Below are 22,545 nucleotides of genomic sequence, written 5' to 3'. Positions count from 1 at the left end.
ATTGACTCTATTATCACTCAAGCTTAATTAGCCATTCTTTGTTTAAGAGAGTTCCATAGAGGTTTAGAAACTCTTTCCCCAGTCAAAACTATTAAAAATCCCTATATAAAAAAACTTGTGTTTCTTATTTTACCCCCTCTTGAAAGAAACTTGCGAAACACGTTTCTGACATTTCATTTCTAAACGTTTGTGACGTTTCTAGCTGCTATGCCCGCAGCATTACCCCATTCCTTTGGCATCTTTTTGGCATGGAACGCATTTCCACGTTCCCAAGGGGGTGGAACGGTGTTCCCCTACTATTATGGCATGTGTGCTTCAAAGTTGCATAGATGGTAATGACAAGTATGATCTCCTATTTCTTACCATTGGGTCCTTGGACACAAAAAGCATTGGAAGATTTGGTATAGCCCATCAATTTCATGCTATGGAAAAAGCAAGAAAATCACCTAGGTCAGCTATGGGTCTCTTGGCAATATGTTACCACACCAAAGCATTTGGGGGTTGCTACCTTGATGAAGGTGAAGTTTCATATGACAGCTTTGCAGAGGGACCTATTACAGTCATTATGTAAGGAGCAACATCCTTGGGTAAACATTACTATGGCTTTCATTGAGGAAATTGGCATCTCAAACGGTCGCACTAGAATCTAGACCTCCTAGCACATTTGATTGCTTTGTGGTAGGAGATCCTTCACTACCTATATCCCAGTTAGAGGAACAAAGAAGGTATCATACATATGCACCTTTGCACCTATTTTGGTTGTGATGGCACTAGATATCTGATGGTCTCCACATCACTGAAGTCTCTCCTAGCTGTGAGCTCACCACTCGCTCAGATTGTGATGCACCTTCACACGGCCATGGAATAATCATTTGAAAGATGAGGGTAGAAGCAGAAAAAGGATTGTAGGTCAAAAGGTGAGAGCTTGCATGATTTAGGCTGAGTCATCATGAGTTAGTCTATGGTTGCTCTAGAAAATCTAGCATTCATGGTGAGTCATGACACTTAGCCCCAATACCATGTGAGGAAACACTACAGTGTCTAGAGTGTATAAGATGACTCACGACTAAGAATTAACTCAAATAGTAGGGTTGAAAGAGAAGAAGACGTAACAATAACTCAATGAACAAACTAATAGTATAATCAATCAAGTACAACCAATGGATGCAATGATGCAGAAAGTTGTCCAACAGAAAGAGTGTTTGTATTAACCTCAATTCTAGACAAAATTGGGGATGAAGTAAAGAGAAATGCAAGAGATGAATCTAACTAATATAAGATTTTCTGCTCCTGCAAAAGTACTCATGATGCAAAGGAATTATGCTTTTAATTCACTCTGAATAACATGGAGAACTGCCTATCTGTGATTTATTTTGGATTTTACAATCTATTTATTTCTTATTTGGTTTACCAAATTCAACTGTGGTAGCATATTTGATATTATATTATACTCTAGTTATGGGGTTACTGGAAGTTTTCTGAGAGGCAAGTTGCAGGAACAGCAATTGAAAGGTGGCCCATATTTAAGACTAATACATATGACAACATTTCTAGAACTGTTTCAAAGCTTACCAAGGAGGGTGTATGCGAATCGTATTTCCAGCTTCTAGTTCTAAATAAGCATTAGTTTGCATATTAAAGATTACTGTCAATCTGGATTTGGCAGTGTCCTCCATACCATCTTTTCTTACAAGCCACTCCTGTAACAACACCACCAAACGATTAAAGACCATGAGTAACTGTATAGTTTATTAAAACAAAACTGTCATTGTTATGTACCATTTTGTCTGTCTTCTTCAGCACATTCTAGATAGACAGGTTCAACCAAGTTTCACAAAATGCAAAGTTTCTCACTCGGAACAAAATCATATGTTTTACTTTCAGAAAGAGTGATGTGGGCTAACGCACTCAATTTTTCTTGGACAAGTCATAAAATTAGGATTCCTACAAAAAATGGGAGGAATTATACCTATCCATGGTAGGTTTCATTTGTCTTCTAAACTACATGTCTGATGTCAATCCAACCTTGGGTTTTACAATGGGGTTGGGTTTGAAGGGCCAGAACAGGTCACCTCCTCTTATGTGAAGAAAAGAACATCATTCCCATATTTGACACACAGTTTCATTGATACTTGTTTACCAATATGGGAAACATACAAAAACCTTCAAAAATATTTCCTTCATACACAACCCATTTCTTACCCAACAAGGGCAAAGAAAAAAAGGCTCCAAATGTTAGGAGAGAACTCTAGGGTTTACGAAAAATTGAACCCAGAGAGAAACTCGAAAACACAAAATACAAAGTGTAAAGTGAGGGAATAACTCAATGATCTGAATGATACAATGTATATCCAAAGAGTGGAGAAACACTCAAATCACTCTCTCTCAAGCAGCAGGCTGAGTGGAGGAAGTCAATGGAGACTGCCCCCAGAAGATGTCGCAGCACCACACCACCAAATCTTAAGCGTTGGAGGATGCCACGCAGCCAGAGATGAATAAAATGCAGATGTAACAGTCCGTAGGAGCAATCAGCAGTAAACATAGCCTCTCGAGAAGAAAATGCAACTGTAGGAGAACTCCAAGAAGCAAGGCAGCTGCAAATCTGATGCAAACATAGCCCGCAGTCTGCCCAGGATGATGATATCAGTCAGGGTGGCCTGATCAAGCAAATGCAGCCACAAGAGGTGTTAGAAATGATAGATTGGCAGCTGGAAACTGATAGCCAGCTGATTAATGATGATGTGGCAGCTAGGCGGCAGCTGGGCAGCCTGCTGTGCAGAAAATACAGCAACCAACAGTCAATGATAACATGGCAGCAGGTTGGGGCAGCATGTGGAGCAGTCGCCAGCGGGTGGAGAGGGCACACGAGCAAGGCGATGGCAACAACTGTGTGGGATGTGGAGTGGCTGGACAGATCTCCTATTTATAGACACCTGTCAAAAGTGGTGCAGCAATGGAAGCATGGACAAGTGCTGAAATAAACTCCTGAACACAAGACAAAAGAGAAAGAAAACAAAAGAACATTGCGAAAGAAGAGAACTCAAAGATGTGCTTGGGAATCTATATACCAAACACAAGATAGTTGCGTACAACAGTGAGTGGGCTGCGTGGGCATTGGCACCGGCTCCTCTCCCCAACACGAAGTCCACCTGATGAATGATGATGATGACTGATTAGGAGGAGGAGGAGCCCCACTATAAATGAGCATAAGATAGGCCATATACAGCAGCTGGTCGGGCAACATTAAATGCTGACCGACTAGCATAAAATGCATAAATTGCCACTAATAAATCACAACAATAATGCCTAAAATAATGACAATGTGCCCGGCCTTGACAAGCATGCATAGACTCACACATGAGTTGACAATCTTGCTAACAAACAATATCAGTCAATGGGTGCATGGTAGCTACTCAAGAACCTACTAAGACTACAAAAGCGATGGATATCTTCCCTCAAGAGCCCTACTTTGTTTTTTTTCTTTCTTTCTTTTGTTAATACACAAAATTTGTTTAGTGGGTACTCAGTACAATAAAGGGATGGTTAACTCACATGCTTCTCAATAAGAAGAAGAACCCAACCACCTTGTGTTAAGCTACAAAATGTTAGTTTAACTTTGATCCCCTTTTTCAGCTCATTAAAACATCCTCAAAACAAAAATATTAAATGTCCCAAAGGTATCTGGGCGCCACCTCGGAGAAGCGGTTGGCTGATGTATCAATAAATAGGGATCTATCCAGCCACTTTGTACATCATGCAACCATCATTCTACAATTGTTGCATCCTTATTGTCCACCTGCTGCCAACTGCTCCACCTGGTACCAAATCGGTTGCCACCCTCTAGACAGCTGTGCCTTGGCTGCTGGCCCTCATTGTCTACCTGCTACCAAACCGGTTGCCGCCCTCCAAATAGCTGCATTTTTCTGTTCCACCAAAGCTAACCTACTACCTACCGCCTAGTTACCACCACCTCTCCTGGCTGCTAGCGACCTATTTCCAGCTGACCGTTTGACATTTCCAACATTAGAACAGCTGCATTTTGCTGCTATACTAACTACCTTGGGTGACATCATCTAGACAACATGTTACCTATGCTTTCGCCTTCACCTATTCATGCTATTGTGTACTTCTGAGATCATCCAAACAACTATGTTTTCACCTCCAAAGGCTGCATTTGCTGCTACCCACTTAACAAGGACTGCTACAACTATGTTTTCATCTTCTTCGACTGCAGTGGCATCAGCTAACATCAAGCTTAGATTGAGAAAAATCCAAAGTCTTCTTCCGTGAGAGAACGCACCACCATGGACCAAGAGGAACATCCTATGGCCATTCAAGTCCAAGCAAATTGTCATGTTTCTTTTACATATCATCTCTTTCATCTTGATTCAACTAATGTGTACAAAACTATGTGAACTACAACAAGGTACCTATCGTAGAACAAGTATTTCCCTTGATTCCCAAGTTACTAATTCTAGTGTCTTTGTTGAATGATGCATCTCAATTCACACCACAAATGCTTGCGTACACACATACATGAATCTTCCCATCCCTCCTCATCCTATTATCTAGGGATACCCTACCAAGACTATGGGTGAAACACACACACGAACTTCAATTCCATCATACTTTGCCCCTGGCCATGTCGCTGACAGTCTTTACCTTTATTGTCCATCCAGTTTCCTTGGGCATGACTAGGAGCCAAGTTTTTAACATCTCATCAAGCGGACCCTCAACCCTTGTGAATGCAAGTTACAATCCACCATTAGGTGCTCCAATTTCAAGATTTCCACATTTGCGCCAAGCCCTAGCTATTGTGTCAAGTGGATGTAAGAGTTTTTCTATGGAGATCCCTTTGAATCAAAGTCCATACATGCCTATGGGCTATTGTGTCAAGTGGATCTAAGAGTTTTTTGATGGAGATTCCTTTGAATCAAAGTCCATATATGACTATGGACTCAAAGTCATGGACTCTTGATCTTGCATCTAGCGCACTACCAATCTCAAAGATAGTCAGTCAGTTTTGTCAATTAACATATTCTTGACCCACCCTCTAGTATGGCACTCGAACCTACCCCCCAGCTCTCTATGCCACCATCCCTTGGAGAAAATGTTCATCGGGAGACATATGCTCATGTTCTTCTTTCATTGCACACTCACACAATATCATCGCCAAAAGAGAGGACCAAGAGGTTCTACAAAGAGGAGACCACAATCTACTTGCTATTTGGTGCAGATTTTGCTGCAAAGAATGAAGATTTCTGGCATTGTTCTCGCCTTCTACAAAGTGTGTAGGGCATCTACGACTTGTTTTGCAAGAGTTTAGCTGATTTCTCCTCCATTCAGGCAGCCCGGCATCAAAACACCGCAGTTTGTTTTGTGTTTTGTAAGTTTTGGAACAAAGATGAATCACTAGTTTCAATGGTCTGATGATGAAGACACCCATCCTTAGGAAAGCAACACTCTCGTTGGTCTGATCCTCACAATAACCATCAAGATCATGAAGATCACAAAGATCACCATGAAGATGACCAAAGATCAGTTCCCTAATCCAATACGGATTGGCACTCTAACCAGTCTAGAAGATCAAAGCAACCTAGTTCCCTTTCCCTCTTTGTTTCTACATAGACTACTACTCGTGTATCCTGTTTGGCCATTAGCACCCTCTATTCAAGTGCTTGTGCCTCCAACTTTGCCCAAGGAGGATCGACTTGATGACACCAACTACTCCCTTTGGTCTTGCAAACTAGAGTGTATATTGGACACCTTTGATCTGTGGACCTTTGTTACTACCCCAATACCCCATCCAGTGGAGGATCCCTACATTAGTTCCACTATTGATCAAGCTACTCCTTGGGATCGACTCAACTCTTGACCCCGATCTTATTCATGTTCGCAAACTTCAAAGAGCAGTAAAGGTTTGGACAAAGTTTTCTTCTCTATTCAATTGAATACCTTTGCCACACCATATTACCACAAAAAAGAAGCTCCAAATGTTATCAATTGATGACACTCCTTCCATGAAGGACCACAACAACAAGATGGAGGAGTTGCAAGATGAGCTTGCAGCACTGGCAACGTCATCTACAGGTTACCTCCAAGAGAGCACCTACTTTGCTTGAGTTGGTGTTGACTGCCTGAATCAAACCATGCTAGAGATGGCCCATTAGGTGTTGCTCATACCCTTTGGGGTGAGGCAGTATCTATTGTGGTTCATATCCGCAACATATCGCCAAGATCTGCCCTAAAGGACAAGACTCCCTACCACACTCTTTGGCAAGATACCTTCAGTCCTACACTTTTGCATCTTTAGATGCAATGCATATGCCCATGTGGACAAGAAGCACAAGAGCATGTTGAGAGAAATTCATCTTTGTTTATTACAATACAATGACCAAGAGATACAGGTTCTATGACCCAAAGAAAGAAGGATTGAAGTGAGTCGAGATGTGATCTTTGAGAGGCTGTGGCCTCCAATCCTCCATTGATGGTGCTTCTACAACAAGAATTTCTTCTTGGAGCCCCCTCCTCCACCATTGGCTCCCCACTCCCTTCCAAGATACCTCTCAACACCATTTCTTCGTCTCTGACTCCTCCCACTCCTTTGACTCCCCCACCTTTGTTGGCTACCTCCTCCTCTGAGTATTCCTAATCCTAACCTATCTCCTCAAGTTTCATTAGGGGGTAACGAAACACCAAAGAGGGAGCTTCCTTTCCCTAATGAGGGGAAAGCATCTTTACCCAATGTGGGGGTTCCTTAGCTAGACAAGTTTTTTGCAAGTTCCAACGACCATTAGGTCTCCTTTGTAGCAAGATCATCCCATTGTCATCCCCCCAATGGTTCAAACAGCTTATGCAAGATTCAAGAGTTTCTCACTTTCTTGAGACACCGAAGGGCCGACATAGATCACTGTGACTTCAAGCCAAGAAGGATAGTCCACTCTTTGTGAACTATGCCCTTTTGTCTTGGATCCCACAAGATCAAGAACCTACCACCATTGAGAAGGTTCTAGCACAAGATGTTCGGCACTATGGTATGTAGGAGGAGCTCAACTATATTGAGAGAAATCAAACTTCAAATTTAATGAGACTTCAGATTTGATTCAGTTTCTAGTAAAGCAAAAGGGTGTGAAGTGGGTCTATAAGACCAAGTACCTTGCTGATGGCACCGTGGACAAGCACAAAGCTAGGCTTGTTGCCAGGGGTTTCATAAATCACACAAAGGGCAAGATTGGATTATTTAGATATATTTGCACCAAAGCCTGTATGTCTACTATTCAGGCTATCTTGGCTCTCGCAACTCATCACCATTGTCTTGTTTTTCAAATGGATGCGAAGTCTGCATTCTAAAATGGCATTCTTGAGGAGGAGATATATGTAGATCAACCTCCAAGCTTATGTGTGCCCTTCGAGTGGGCAGATTCTCATTGGAGACAGCTCTTCTGTGTCTATTGCTGAGTGGGGTAAGATGCAGCTTATTCCAGATGGAAAAGAAGGACCATGTCTACCATTGGCAAAAGGCCCTCTATGGCCTGAAGCAAGCTCCTAGGACTTGGTACCAGAGTATTAATCACTTCTTTCTTTAAAGCGACTACCATCCTTTACTATCACGTTGAGAATGAGTCATTTATCTTTGTCATCCTCTACATGGATTATCTGATCATTACAAGGAGCAACTCAAGTGGATCGAATGTGAAAGATATTTCGCCAAGAGTTTAACATGAACAATTTAGGGATGCTTTATTTTTTCTTGTTCTTGAGATCTACTGATTAGCACATGACATTTTCATCTCACTACATAGACACATCTCTAAGCTACTTTCAAAGTCTGATATAGCAATGTAAGCCCATATCATGCCCTATGGACCCTGAGTCCAAGTTTATTTCTATATGAGATCCCCTTCCAAATGCCCCTCGATACATGTGCCTTGTTGGCCTCTTGATCTTGGCTCATTCATACGATGCTAAACATTTATTTTGTTGTGATACTAGTATCTTCTTTCATTAAGACTCCTATGCAAGCTCATTGGAGAGTCACTTCACACAATTGTACTATCCATAGGGGACAAGATCGTATGGAATCATGTACAAAGAAGGAGCCACACTAGTTGGATGGAGTGACTCAGATTGGGCTGGAGATATCGACTCTCAACACTCCACTACAAGTTTTGCTTTCTCCCTTGGATCAAGAAGCATCTCGTGGAGCATTAAGAAGCAACCTACCATGGTGTTATCTTCTTCGGAGGCTTGAGTATCCTGCTCTCTACTCTACCACACAAGAGGCACTTTGGCTCCATTGGATGTTGGCGGAGATTGGCTTTCCAAAAATAGGATCAATACAGCTATGTGTGGATAGCCAAAGTCCCCTAGCTCTAGCAAAGAACCTTGTTTTTTATGCCCACATGAATCACATCGAAGTTGAGACTTCAATACCATTATATTCGAGAGTGGATCATGGATTCCGAGCTAGCGGTGGTTTACTATCCCACGGAGAGCAATGCAGAAGATCTCTTCAGAAGCGCATCTCAGGCTTCCATGCTTCACCATATGAAGATGTTGGGTCTTCAGACACACTCCAAGATCGCGCGGGGATGGGGATGGGGATTTATTCATGCTATCATCTCTTGATTGTGAGCTCCATCATACTTTGGTAGAGAGAAAGGAGGTTTGACTATTTTTAGCCTTTCTTTTGTGTGCATTGCACTTTTAGATCAGATTTTAGTGTGTTCACACTTGTTGCTGGCTTGTCTTTGAAGAATTGCTAAGTCTGCAAGGGCCAAAGAAGGAACTGGCTGCACAGGACTATGTGAAGAAGAGCGAGACTGAGCCAACTGATCCTTAAGTTGTTGAATCTGAGCATTGCTCTGGTCTAGGACAGTTGTAGCGGATTTAAGCTTCTCTGTTTGGGTAGCTATGACAGCCTTCATCTCTTGAACCTCCTTCTGTAACCTATCCCTCTTCTCTGTTACAATAACAACTTGGGACTGAGTTTCTGCCAACTGAGTTGTCAAAGTAGAGATTTCATCTTTCTTTGTATCCTCTCTAGAGCACTTTACTTTCTTTCATTACATGATTCCATTATCTCGTATGCCTTCCTTTTATGACTTGAATACCAGCTCTTATGCTTTGTAAAGGAAAATTAGGTAATGGATATAAGTCTAAAGGGAACGGTGAGAATCTGCAAAATAATTCCTGTCCAACAAACCCCAAGAAGGGGTGGCACAATGTGCCTAAGAAAACCCACATCCATAGTCATTGCTAGAAGGCAGGCCATGTGGATGAGGATTGTCGTGCCAAGACGAAAGGGAAACCCTAGCACTTCTAAACATACTTTTACTACGCAAAGGCAGAGAGGGCGAAACAATGTACCTCAATGCCAAAAATCAAGGTACCCGTTAACAACCAGTGGTAGAATGTTGGCCTTGCTAGTAATGTAGCCCAAACAATCCCCCCTCAGTCAGCACCCTTTTACACTCCTGACTAGTCAGCTAGACCTACAATGGACTTTGGTCCTCAAGCCCATCCAACCTCCGTGGAGAGCGCAAGGGATTCTGGCTTGGTCCAAATTACTGAGCTGCAAAAGCAGTCAGTTGAGCCTCACCCCACTCTCCCCTGTAGCCATCTGGTTTGGTAGATTGTCGATAGTGGTGCTACATCTCACAAAAACCTTGGGGTGGATCTTTCAGATGTGCTAATAACTTTTAAGACCAAAATTCACAGCATTGATTCTATTCTTTTTGACACTAATCAATGAAGGCCCTAATCAATCCATGGTTGACAAGGTTTACTTTGTCAAGTAGCTTGGGGTCAGTCTCCTCTCGCTTATTCAGCTTTGCCAGCTAGGACAAGCCATCTTTTTCACTAAGGACAGCATTAAGCTCATTGATAAGTCTATGGGTTGGTTTGTGGCTCGTGGCACTGCTCGTACAGATCACCTCTATTATATGATTGAGTTCTTGTCCACGCACACTTTTGAGAACTCTGAGTTCCATCAACTACACAATCATGACTTGGAGCCCCTTAAATTCGAAGTGTGTATGGCACTATCCTCTTGGACACATCTCATATGATACTGGTTATGAGTTATTACGAGATAAGCTTATTGACAGCATTCATCACATGAAATTAGCTAAGGATATCTATAGATTGTGTCAGTTGGGCAAGCAAAATCAAACCCAGTTCCTACAGCAAGCTCAGCACCTCATTGAAGGCATACTTTGGTTGGTTCATTTTGACCTTAGTGGCGAATCACCCACACCATCTTTGACTAGTGTGCAGTACTATATGCAGTTTGTGGATGATTATTCATGCTAGTGGGTCTATTTTATATAGCAGAAATCAAAGGCTTTTGATTATTTGCTATGTGGATGCAGCCTATCACTAATCAAATGGGCATCCAAACAGGAACAGTCCAATCTATTTGCGGGCATGCGTTCATTTCCAATGAATTCACTCAGTTTCTACAGCAACACGGAATTCAATGACAGACTAGAGTTGTTGTCTACCAACTTTCCCTCATTGAACGGAGTGATGGAACGATATGCTAGGAAAGTCATGAACATGGCTCATTCTACTGCAGAGCTTCCAAAACAAGTGTGGTTTGAGGCAATTAACACTTTGATGTACCTCCTCAGACTATTACAACTGTACCTCACCAAACCCCCATTCGCGGCTTTTTACCACAAAAAGCCTTCTCTTGCCCACCTACTTGTTTTTGAGTTTGTGCTTACACACACTCTCCAGATGACAACCAGTCAAAGCTCTCACTTAGATCAAAGATGCTCATTTTTGTGGGTTACTCTACAGAGGCAAAGGCTTACCAAGCATTTGATCCCTGCACAAACAAGATCTACACTAGCCGAGATATCACCCTTGATGAGAGGGATGTCCTAAATTCTCTTACATCTGCTAATGATGAGACACCCTCTCTCCAGTGCCTAGTGAGCCCAAATCCTTCCTACTCTTGATCCCATTGGAGAGTTATCTACTTCTAAACAATCTCCAAGAGACCCGTTGCCTCGCTGGTACCAACAGACCTAGCATACTTCCTTCTAATGCTCCCCCAATCCCAGACCGTCTGCAAGGCTTGCAATCAATTTTCACGGCAGCTAATTACCTCACGCATAGTGAATCTAAGATGTGGGAGGAGGCTCTCAATGATCCTAACTAGCATTTAGCCAGGGAGCACGAACTAGAGAGTATCAACTGAAATGGGACTTGAACTCTTGTTGACCCTCCTCATCACAAGAAGGTGATTGGCAAGAAGTTGATTTTCCATGTTTAAGTACAAGGCAAATGGTACTTTGAACAAGTACAAGACTTGCTTAGTGGTGTAAAGTTTCCATCAAAAAGAAGATATTGATTTCGAAGAGACTTTTACCCCTACAACCCACTTGATGTCCATCTGCCTCCTCCTAAGGTTGGCCACCCATTATAAGTGGCAACTATATCAAATGGATGTAAAATGCACTTTTTTGAATGGTGTTCTAGAAGAGGAGGTCTACATGGCCCAAGCACCTAGCTCTACCTATGATATAGCAAGAGTAAGAGTAGATGCTAAATAGAGTGACTAATCAATCGAATAAGCATCTAACTCATAGAGTCCATGACATAATGTGCCAGCCAATACCAAAGTCAAGAATTCCTTCTCCCTGACCATGCATTTGCCATCATCAAATGTGACCTGCCTACCACACTTTGCTAAAGAAGAAATGGACAACAAATTCTTCTTTATCCCTAGCACATATAATGCATCCTGTAAACGGAGAGTAGAGCCATCAATGGCTTTCAAGAGGATCTCCACAACACCTCTAATAGGGTAAGATGCATTCTTGGCACATTACACAGATTTGCCAAGAGGAGCTGCAATAACATGTTGAGAGTGTAAGCATGTGAACTCTCCTTATGTTGGAGGGGATAAGGGTGGCTAAGTGTGAATGTACCTCAAGGGAAGGGGAAACCCTAACCCTAGCCAACTGGGGCTATATAAACAACCCATGGGTCTACATCAACTAATGAGTGAGAGTGACCCAAGTTGTACTTTCATGAGCAACTTAATAAGCAAGACTTGTTCTTGTACTTTTGAGCTCTTCTCTCCCTCTTATGCACATCTCAATGCTCCTTCACTCTGATTTTCCACATGGTATCAAAGCCATCTGTGATCTCTTCGACTTCCTTTAGCATCACCCATCACTAAGAGCACATGAGCCTTCATCTTCTTCATCTTATCTCTTGATCTCCATAGCCACAACTTGACCCCCTGACCTTGGAGGAGCTAGTGTGGGCAAAGGAGGCAATATTAGCTCTTGATTTCTTCCAGAGACTTCACCCCTAGCTCAGGGCGCTCCAGCATGGCGCATCAAAAGCGAACATTGGGCGATGAAGAGGGCAACATTGCTAAGTTCTCAAAAAGCGACGCAGTCTGGGCAACATGACGTTTCAGAGCCTGGCGTGATCATCAGGCGGCGCAATCACTCCGGCTACCATAGGGCTTTCTAATCCCCCCTAGTGGGCCATCTCCCTCATAAGAGGGTTTGACCTCATTCCACTCCTAATGGCTGCTGTGACCAAAGCCCTAACTGTGGGTTTCCTGGAAGCCATAGCCAGGAAGCTTCAAGCTTTCCTATTCTCACTATTTTCAATTTGGAAATCATAACAGTGATTTTAATCACTGAAGCATATGCTATAAAGTGTGTTCCTGATCTCTGAACAGCTCCAACACTCGGGAGACATCATAAGCTCACTGAGAAGCTGATTCTCAACACCAGTAATCAATCAAGTATCTCACTAAGCTTGACAAGGTAAATACCTAAACATCTCAAGTGGCCTTAATCTTGAGATGAGTGCTTCTAAGCACTGAAAAGGCATTTAGTGATAATAGTGCTACTGCCTTATGATGAAACATGAACATGGATGTAATTGAAATCTCCTTGGACTCTTCACCAAGTGTCGAAGTTATTAATCGACCTTGCTAAACCAAATATTCATTCACTAAACCACAAGGTGGGGAGGAGCCAAAGGTCCAAAGTTCACCTCATTGAAACCCAAGAAGACAGTAAAACTTAAATCAAGGGTTGTCCGAAGGAAATGACAGCCAAAATCTTATCTTGAGATACTACATATGTATGATTTCCAACCCTTTTCATCCTTACAATTTTAAAAGTTTACTCACTTGGGAGGCTATCATTTTTTGCAGTTGGTTCGTACTTGGCCATTTGTAAAGGACTAGACACTGTCATTGCCTAGAACAATCGGTAAGACCTTCCTATTAAGGCCATGGCTTATGCCGATGTTAGGCCTCAAATCCGCAAGTTTAATGGAAAAGATTTCCATCCCTGGCAAGTGCTTATCAAATCTAAGATGATGGAAAGGGGTTACTAGCCTCTCATCATGGGGACCAAACCTGTTAAGCCTTCCAACCCAAATGATGTCGAGGATGATCAATGAGCTCAGGCTATCATCATGCTCCACCTTGATGAATCTTTAATACACCATGTAATTCAGCACTCTACTACCAAGGCCAAATGGAATGAGTTGGAAAAACTCTATGGTGCTCGTGGAAAAAAATCACAACTTTTCTTAAAATTGAATTTTTCAGCCTAGAATATAATGAAGGGGAGGATCTTGGAAAAATTATCTTTCATATGAAGGGGCCTATGGCCCAACTAGCTTCCATACAAGCACCAGTAGTAGAACCTGATGCTATTGCTATCCTTTTGAAGGCTGTCAAAAAGGTTTTTCCTACTCTTGTAACAACATTAACAAACATCCCGAATCCCAGCTTGGAAGGTGCCATCCAGTCATGCCTAGATGAAGAGAAGAGGAACCATAAGGAGGGCACTTCAGCATCTACTTTTCATGAGCAAGTCTTAGTTCATACAATTTCTACAAAGTGCTCTTTCTGTCATAAAAAATGGCATATTGTAAGTAATTGCTAGAAGAAGTACCCAAAAAAAAAGAAATGCAACAAATGCAAAAAGACTAGGCATATTACCAGTAAGTGTCCCAGCGGTCTAGAACCACCTAAGGAATTGGAGGCTAACTTTGCCTCCTAATCAACGGAAGATCGACTCTTTTGAGTCTTGTAAACTCTCTACCTATAACCATCTTTTGTAGCCTGACTTATGAAGGCATCTCAGTGGGATTAAGGGGGCGCATCCTATCATGCTTTATCCAATGCCACTTGGCATTGAGGGGGGATAAGGGTAGCTGAGTGTAAGCATGCGAACTCTCCTTATGCTAAAGGGGATAAGGGTAGCTGAGTGTGAATGGTCCTGAGGGGAAGGGGAAACCCTAACCCTAGCCAGCTTCACAGATTCGGTTGGGCTCGAGACCAAGATACCCAAAGTACCATGGTGGCTACATGTTCTCTCTCCTATCAGCTCTTGTTTCTTAATACAATTGTAGGTAGTCCGTTGTTATGGCTTGCTCCAAGAAAGCAAAGTATAGAGCTCTCTATGATGTTAGCCATGAGGCCATCTAGCTTTGGTCCCTCCGCACTGAGATGCACTTTCATTCTTAACTTCCTAAACCCCATCTTCATCGACAACTAAAGTGCCATCACCATTGCACGAGATCTAGTTATATTGCCCAAGGCAAGGCATGTGGGGGTGCACTTCCACATCTCCAAGTAGTAAATTGAGTTGGAGACTATTTGGCTTCAATTTGTTCCATCTACACAAAATCATGCTAATCTCCTCACGAAGATGGTCAACAAAGCAGCACTCCAATGCTTACACAATAGCATTGGTATAGGTCCTCCCGCCTTGGTATCAAGTTGGGGGCGGGGGAGGGGGGGGGAGGGGAGGGGGGGTAAGTATCACCTCTTCTTTCACCATCAGTATCAACATGGGCATTGGCTTGGTAGGAGGAGTATTACCTCGTCTCCATTGCACTTTCAAGGTTTGATTTATCATTTGTGTATATTTTTCATTGACTTTCACTCCTGTTTGTGCACGCATGATTCATACTTTTTGTAAAAGGGCACTCGTTGTATGATACCCTTGGAAGGGCCTTGCTCGAGTAGACCTTGTTGTATGATCATATGTGTACTTGCATACTCCCTTTGCACATGCATTCTGTTTATGTATTGTGCACTTGGAAGTGGAACATTTATATTCATGAGCCCCTTCTAGTGGAGATCACAAACAACATCCATTGATCTCGAATAGTCACCACTAGAGTTCTGAAACCAACCTTCCTCCTTGCATTGGGTGGTACTAAGCTCATTTAACACTAATTATAACAAGTAATTAATTCATATAAATTGAAATGCACATTTACCACTTTGGTCTTGGACAATGAACAACCTGTTGGTCCAAAAACTAGAGCCCCTTGAGGTGTTTCTTTTAACTTTTACTACAAATGGATAGATTCCCTCCGCTAATCCAAGTGCCTCTTGCTGTCAAAACTGACCATCAAGCCTTTAAATCAATTTGTCCCTTAGTTTGCTTGGCAAATTAGCCGTCACTCTGCTCCTTGAGAGACAAATTTAGCCCCAAATTGACATTGGCTAGCTGACCTCTTGAATCTCCCTAAAATTTTTTAATTTTAGCTACTGAAATTCAAGTCTTAGGCCCTCAATTCTAAGCACACATCCTAAGGTGGCTATTGAACCCTAATTTCTATTGTAAATTAGGGTTTATAGCAGATATTTTCCAATATCTCCACCTCTAATGACTCAAATGGCTCAATTTTGTTGTGATAACTTGAGAGAGAGCTGCAAGATGAGAGAAAATGTTGTAGAAAGAGAAATTTCAGAGTTTCATCGTAAGAAAGGCTGAAAAACTGTTATTGCCTTGCTTAAACAGCCTTGGAAACTATCTCCTAAAACTTAGGACCATCAGAAAGGTTATTGCCCCCTCCTATATGTTGTCACCTACACCAAAAGGACCTTGGGCTGCTATCACCTGCACCTAGAGGGCTCCAAACAGCTGTCATTTATTGTAGAATTGGTCCCTCGTCGCTGCAAATCATATCAGTAGCATCTCCTTGCTCCCTAACAACCTCCTCCTCTCTCACAATGGCTGGAATAAGCTTCCACCGGCCCTCAAAACGTTTTTTCCACTTGCATGAGTAAGTTTTGCCAAGTGGCAACCTTCTAAGTTTTGATCCCATTTTCTAGCATTATCCAACTTATTAAATTAATTTTCAAAATATTAATTTTAAAAACTAATTTAATAATTATTCTAGTGCTCAAAAAAATTAATTTCACCAGTCAATAATTAAATTGCTGGACTACTTTGTCTTCCAAGTATCCTTGAGCAATTATTAGCCCTTAGGCCAGCATTAATTAATTAATTAATTAATTAATGCCTAGTCTCTAATGTCACCACTAGCATTAGTAGCCAATAAATTGGTCTAGGCCAAAATCTAGTGTCGGGTACCACCTAGTACCTGCCAAGCATAACCTATAACAACTTTTGCCTTTGGTACCCATTGATATCTCAAGGTCCTAGGTCCCACATTGTAAAATAATTAACTTGCACCTCATATGTGCCCAAACCACCCCTTGAAATCCTTGCAATCATCCTCAATTGCATTGTAATGTGCCAAAGCAAAACATACTACACTAGAATTTCTCAAAAGGCATCATAGTAAAAACAGCATTCGCTACTCTTGCCTAACCATGCTAATACCAAAGACTTGCTAAAAAATTCCAGCCAATAAACATAAAACATAAGACTCGTAAAGATTCAAATACTACTAATAGAAACCCATAGAATGCATTTTCCATTAGCATATCTTGACTATTCTTGCCAAAAAACCATAGCAAAGCATAAACTGATCACAAACCATGGCTAAGCTATCCATGGCATTCATAAAACATGTTGTGTTCACAAAACCAACTGAATACCTCTAAAAACTGATAATCGTCTCACTGAAAACCAACAATCGATAGTTAATCTTTGATGATCTTAGACTGATGCAAATGTATAGTTTCAAAGCTACAATGAAAACCATACCAATCTGTATACCAACTACAGTGACTAGCATATTGAATAGTGAGCTCATGGCAAACATACTATCAACACAGTATCTTGGATGCATGCTAAATACATCCAAGATCAACTATACACTAGTGTTGTCCATCATTGAAGGGTGGACGTGCTACCTTTCCCTTAAGCATTAAGAATGATCTGGACCCCTACTCTATTGAACCTAATTGAGCCTCGGCTGTAATTGAAAAGCCTCGAGGTAAAGCTGCAACAATCGAGGATGGTTTGCCAAGCCATCCTCTTCCATCCACTTAGCATCCATTGGTGAATAGTTCTAAAACTTCACCAAATACCTTTTGAAAACTTTACCTCTAATCTTTCTCTCTTTATATACCAAAGTCTACTCGGGTACCAAAATCTCATCTAGCTCCTCAACCTCTCGCTGAATTTCAGCAAATACATCCTTAGGCACATCACCATGAAAAGGCCTCAATAAGCTCACATGAAAGGCATTGTGTATCCACTGCTATGGAGGCAATTTCAGCCTATATGCAACATTGTTGATCCTCTCTAACACTTGAAAGGGCCCATAGTATCTCATACTCAGTTTTGGATACAACCTCTCTCTTATCTTTCATCTTTTTCAGTCTTGCCTTTTCAAAATATAGAAACAACACATAATCACCCTTTGCAAATTGCAAAACACACCTATGGCAACCAACTGGCTTCTTTTGCTTATCTTGAGATCTCTGAAGAGCATGCTTAACCTCCATGTTTTCTACATATCAATCGGCCTCAAAGATCTTATCCTTTGTGTGCAAAATAGAGAGCACTTTCTTGCCACCTTCCACACCTTCAAATGGAGCTTTGCCATTGGAACTATGCACTGTATTATTGTATGCAAACTCTACCAAAGGCAAATACTACTCCCATTGTGACTTATGCTCAGATACATAGCATCCCAAGAGATCAAGCCGTATTGCCTCTTTTGATTGACCATCCGTTTGCAAAGAAAATTTCAGCATGGTACCTATATTTTCAAACAGCCCCTTCCAAAACAAACTGATCATCGGAGGGTCTCAATCATTAATAATTTACTCTGGCATACCATGATACTTAAATACATGCTGCAAAAATAAGCGTGCCATATGATTAGTCTTTATCTTCTTCCTCACTAAAATGAAATGGGCTTGCTTACTGAGCAAATAATTATCCATATCCCATCATTTGCCGTGTTCTAAGAAGCTCAAAGATAAAGTCTACAGCAATGCTCAACTAAGGCTTATATGAAATAGGCAAGAGCTGCAATAAACCCCCCATCTTTTGCCTATTATACCTCACTTTCTGACATAGGATGCATGTTCTAACAAACTGCTCAATATCATGTCTCAAAGAAAGCCAATAAAAAAAAACGCTCCACTACTCTAACTGTAGCATCAACCCCTCTTATGTCCTACATAAGGAGCATGACTCTCAATGATCACTTTAGGCCTCAACTACTTTGTAACACAATCATCCATGCATCATTAGAAAACCATCCCTAAGCACAAAGTGCTCATACCTATCGTCATTGTATAGCTAATCATATACATTCAGAAAATCTAAATCAGCAGCATACTAATCTTTCATGGCATCCAACTTAGTGTAATATGCCATAGTGACAACCAAAATCTGAGGCTTAATGTAGCAATGCATCAGCCACTACATACTTTTTCCCATCTATGCAAGTGAAACATAGATAAGAAGTTGGCCCATCTCATGTGCTTCTTAGAAAACTTAGTCTGAGTCAAGAAATAGTACTATGTCTGATGGTCTGTTTGCACTATGAAATCAGCCCCTAAAAGATAGTATTTCCATATCAAAAGTGCATGAATTACAACAAGCAATTCTTTCTCATAGACCTGCAAATTCCTCTCTGCACCATGGAGAACACAACTCTCATATGCCACAACTCAGCCATCTTGCATTAAAACAGCCCCTATGTTGTTCCCACATGCATCACACTGAACAACAAGTGACTTCCTTAGATTTAGCAACACAAACGCATGATTTGAAGGCATCTTTTCCTTTAACTTTTCAAACGCTGAAATTTCTGTTGTTATCCACTTAAAAGGCATACCCTTCTTCTGCCAAGCATGTAGTGAAGATACAATTTCAGTAAAATTGGATACGTACTTCCTAGAATAGGAGCATAGATTTTAAAAGCTACGGATCTCATGTACATTCCTCAAAGGTGGCCTTGAATGTATTGCCTCAATCTTTGCATGGTCCATATGAATACCATCAGCCGACACATTGTGTCCCAAAAAGTGAATCTTGTGCAAGAAAACTTCATTTTTCCTATCATTAATAACCAGTCTATGCTTATGCAACTCATTGAACACAATGTCCAAATGCTTTCTATGTTCTACCTTATTCTTTGAGTAGACAATCATGTTATCCAAGGTGTCCACAAATTCTCTATATGGCTTGAAAATGCGATCCATTATCCAATTAAAAGTAGTAAAAGCATTCATAAGTCCAAAAGGCATAATAAGAAACTCATACAAACCAAAAGATGCCCTGAAAGCTGTCTTAGGCACATCCTCCGGTCTGATGCATATCCGATGATATCCACTTTTCAAATCTATACAACTGAATATGGCTGCCCCTTGCAATCCATAACATCATCGATCTGAGGGATCGGAAACCAATTCTTTATCGTGATTTTATTCAAAGTACAATAGTCAATGCACATACGCCATGAATCCCCTATATGGCTTGAAGATGCAATCCATCATCTAATTAAAAGTGGCAGAAGCATTCGTAAGTCCAAAAGGCATGACAAGAAAATCATACAATCCAAAAGATGTCATGAAAGTTATCTTAGACACATCCTCCGGTGTTTGATGATATCCACTTTCAAATCTATACAGTTGAATATGGTTGCCCCTTGCAATCTATCCATAACCTCATCGATCCGAGGGATCGGAAACCAATTCTTTATCGTGATTTTATTCAAAGCATAATAGTCAATGCACATAAGTCATAAGCTGCCCTTTTTCTACACCCAAAGCACTAGAGAACAAAAGAGAGATGAGTTGGACTAAATCACCCTTTTTCCAATAGCTCATTTACTTGACTCGTTATCTCTTCTTGCTAGACTACACTACTTTATAAGGTGGCTTATTAGGTGGGCTACTCCCAAGGATAAGATCTATGTCATGATCTTCTGGGCTTTTAGGCAGTAACTGCCCTAGAAGTGACTAAGAGAAGCAATCAACATATATTTTCGGAAATGAAATGTGATTCTTCTCTAACTTTAACATGTTTCCAACATTTTCATTATTAATCTTATCCTTAGTAAAAGCCAAGTACGCTGAAAGGTGATTTTTTGTTACTTTGGAAATAGCAATAACCGATACAACAGAAACAAATTTCCCTTTGAACTATCCAAAGTATGGGTTTTACCCTTGTGCTGAATAGTGACCACTTTACCATGTGAATCAATCATTGTATGCACACGATGGCACCAAGGCATACCAAGCAAGATATCACAATCCTCAAGTGGAGCAATAAAAAACTCTTCACTATCCACATATCGTTGAATGTGTAAATGAAGCTTTCCAATGAGCATTGTGACAGGCTTTACATGGCCCTTGCATTCCATACCAACTTCTCCCATGGGTCCCATCTCATCCTCTCTAATGCCTAAACAAGTTGGCATACCTATAGAGATAAAACTGGCTCATGCTTCATTATCAAAGAAAATCAAAACATGCTAATCTCTAATTTTACTCCATACTCTGTTTAACTTAGTAGCATCATCATTGGGCTGATCACTAACAACGTCTGACATCAATCGATCTAATGTTTTGAGCTTCTTACCCTTGGGATCTCCTTGATTTTTTTATTTTCCAGCTTGTTGCCTATCGGGACAATCCTTAGCCATGTGCCTCTCCTATTCACAAACAATGCATTTATTTGCACCCCTTAATTCCCTACATTGTGCCATTGATTTCCAGCCCTTCCCTTGCTGTTTTAACCTCTTTTCAAGCTAATTTTCAAATCTTTCCCTTTTCTCAATCTTTAACAACTTCTTATTCGGCTTCTCTCCACTTTCTTGGAAGCCCGAATCTTTCCCACACAGCAACGCATCAGTTGTAGCAGCAATTTCTACTATGAGTTGAGACATGCTAATATACCATGGATTTAATGCAAAAATCTCTAATTCCCTTAGGCAACCCACATACATACTTTTCCACTTGCTCATGAAGAGGAATTAGAGAATAAAAAGTTACTAGCAACAAGGCATTTTTAAACTTCTTATTATACTATTCCAAGGGCTTACATTACGTTGCATCAATTTATTCCAAGTTGTCATGATGTCCACCTCAAATGTACTTGTCAACCAATTCGATGCAATCATTTGCTTGAATTGTACCCATGTTGATGGTGATCTACCTTGCATTAAGAGCGTAAACCACCACGACAATGCATTCCCCTTCGAAAAAGTGGTTGCCTTGTGAATCTTAGAGGATTCGGTGAAGTTTCCCCCCAAATAGGCTGCACTAAACTGCAAAATAGAAGTCAAGGCTTTTAGCCTATCTTGTGCACCATTGAATAACTCAAACTTCACTCCTTTTCCACCCTCATCCTAGTCTTTTGCTACCCCTTTGGGAGTCAAGTTATCATACATTGGCTCTGCTGGAAAACGGGTGCATTTGCTGTATTTGCAAAGATAATATCCTGCTAACTCTCAACTCATGTGTAACAAGGTTATAGTATCTGTATCCCTTCAGTTCAAGAGAATATCCCACAAACACACATTTTTCTGCTTTGGAATCCAATTTATTGCGAAACTTATCAAGAATGTGCACATAGACAATACATATCCAAATACTTTCAAATGAGACAAATTTGGCTTTTTACCTATATTTTTTTCCCCAAGTGTCATACCCTATACAGTAGCCACAAACTTTCAGACATCAATGCTCGAGCCATCTTTACAATATGCCTATCTTTCCCCTCAATACTCCATTTTGCTGCAAAGTGTACCTACACGTAAATTGCCTCTAAATACAATTTTTTTACAAAAATTTATAAATCTCATTGGAGAATTACTCTCTCCCTCCATCGGACCTTAGGCATTAATATGCGACCCTCCAATGAGATTTCTAATTTTTTGTACCCTCCAATTGGAGAATTACTCTCTCCCTCCATCGGACCTTAGCCATTAATATGCGACCCTATCTCCTTCTCAACGAAAGCTTTAAAGCTTTTAAAGTGAGTGAACACCTCACTTTTCTCACACATAAAATAGATCCATACTTTTCAAGTATAATCATCAATAAAGAAGACATAATACTTACAACTACTCATAGTTGAGGTCTTTAGAGGACCCCACACATTAGAATATAACTCAAGTGGCTTCTTACATACATACTTTTCATGTAGAGATGCATACCTTGTCTACTTTCCAAATTAACATGCTACACATACTTTACGCATCCTATCAACTCTAGCCTTTGGTAAGCTATTCACAATCTGTTTTGACTACATATTTTTCGAACGTTGCACATTTACATGACCAATCCGCTTATGCCAAATTTCAATGTCAGTACAATAC

The 22,545-nt window shown here is 40.9% G+C and overlaps 1 protein-coding gene across 5 annotated transcripts in view; it reads right to left on the bottom strand.

Moving 5' to 3' along the window:
• The window catches only part of LOC148019680 (kinetochore protein), a 72,244-nt gene that overhangs the window by 5,293 nt on the left and 44,406 nt on the right, over window positions 1–22,545 (bottom strand). For 3 of the 5 annotated variants that reach the window (XM_087699811.1, XM_087699808.1, XM_087699812.1), the window contains 2 exons: window positions 3,069–3,149; window positions 1,573–1,700 (listed from right to left, as the gene is read on the bottom strand). In XM_087699811.1, the coding sequence (XP_087555937.1) occupies window positions 1,573–1,700; window positions 3,069–3,149 (209 nt within the window). The remainder of the gene's footprint in view (window positions 1–1,572; window positions 1,701–3,068; window positions 3,150–22,545) is intronic. The other 2 variants (XR_015694860.1, XM_087699809.1) reach the window with 1 other exon arrangement.

This window comes from Lygodium microphyllum, chromosome 19, assembly GCF_053477565.2.
Source record: "Lygodium microphyllum isolate KBCC chromosome 19, Lygodium_microphyllum_v1.1.10, whole genome shotgun sequence".
Classification (NCBI taxonomy): Eukaryota; Viridiplantae; Streptophyta; class Polypodiopsida; order Schizaeales; family Lygodiaceae; genus Lygodium; species Lygodium microphyllum.
Note: the sequence above shows the minus strand (reverse complement) of the source record. Positions and strands in the feature narration are given on the sequence as shown.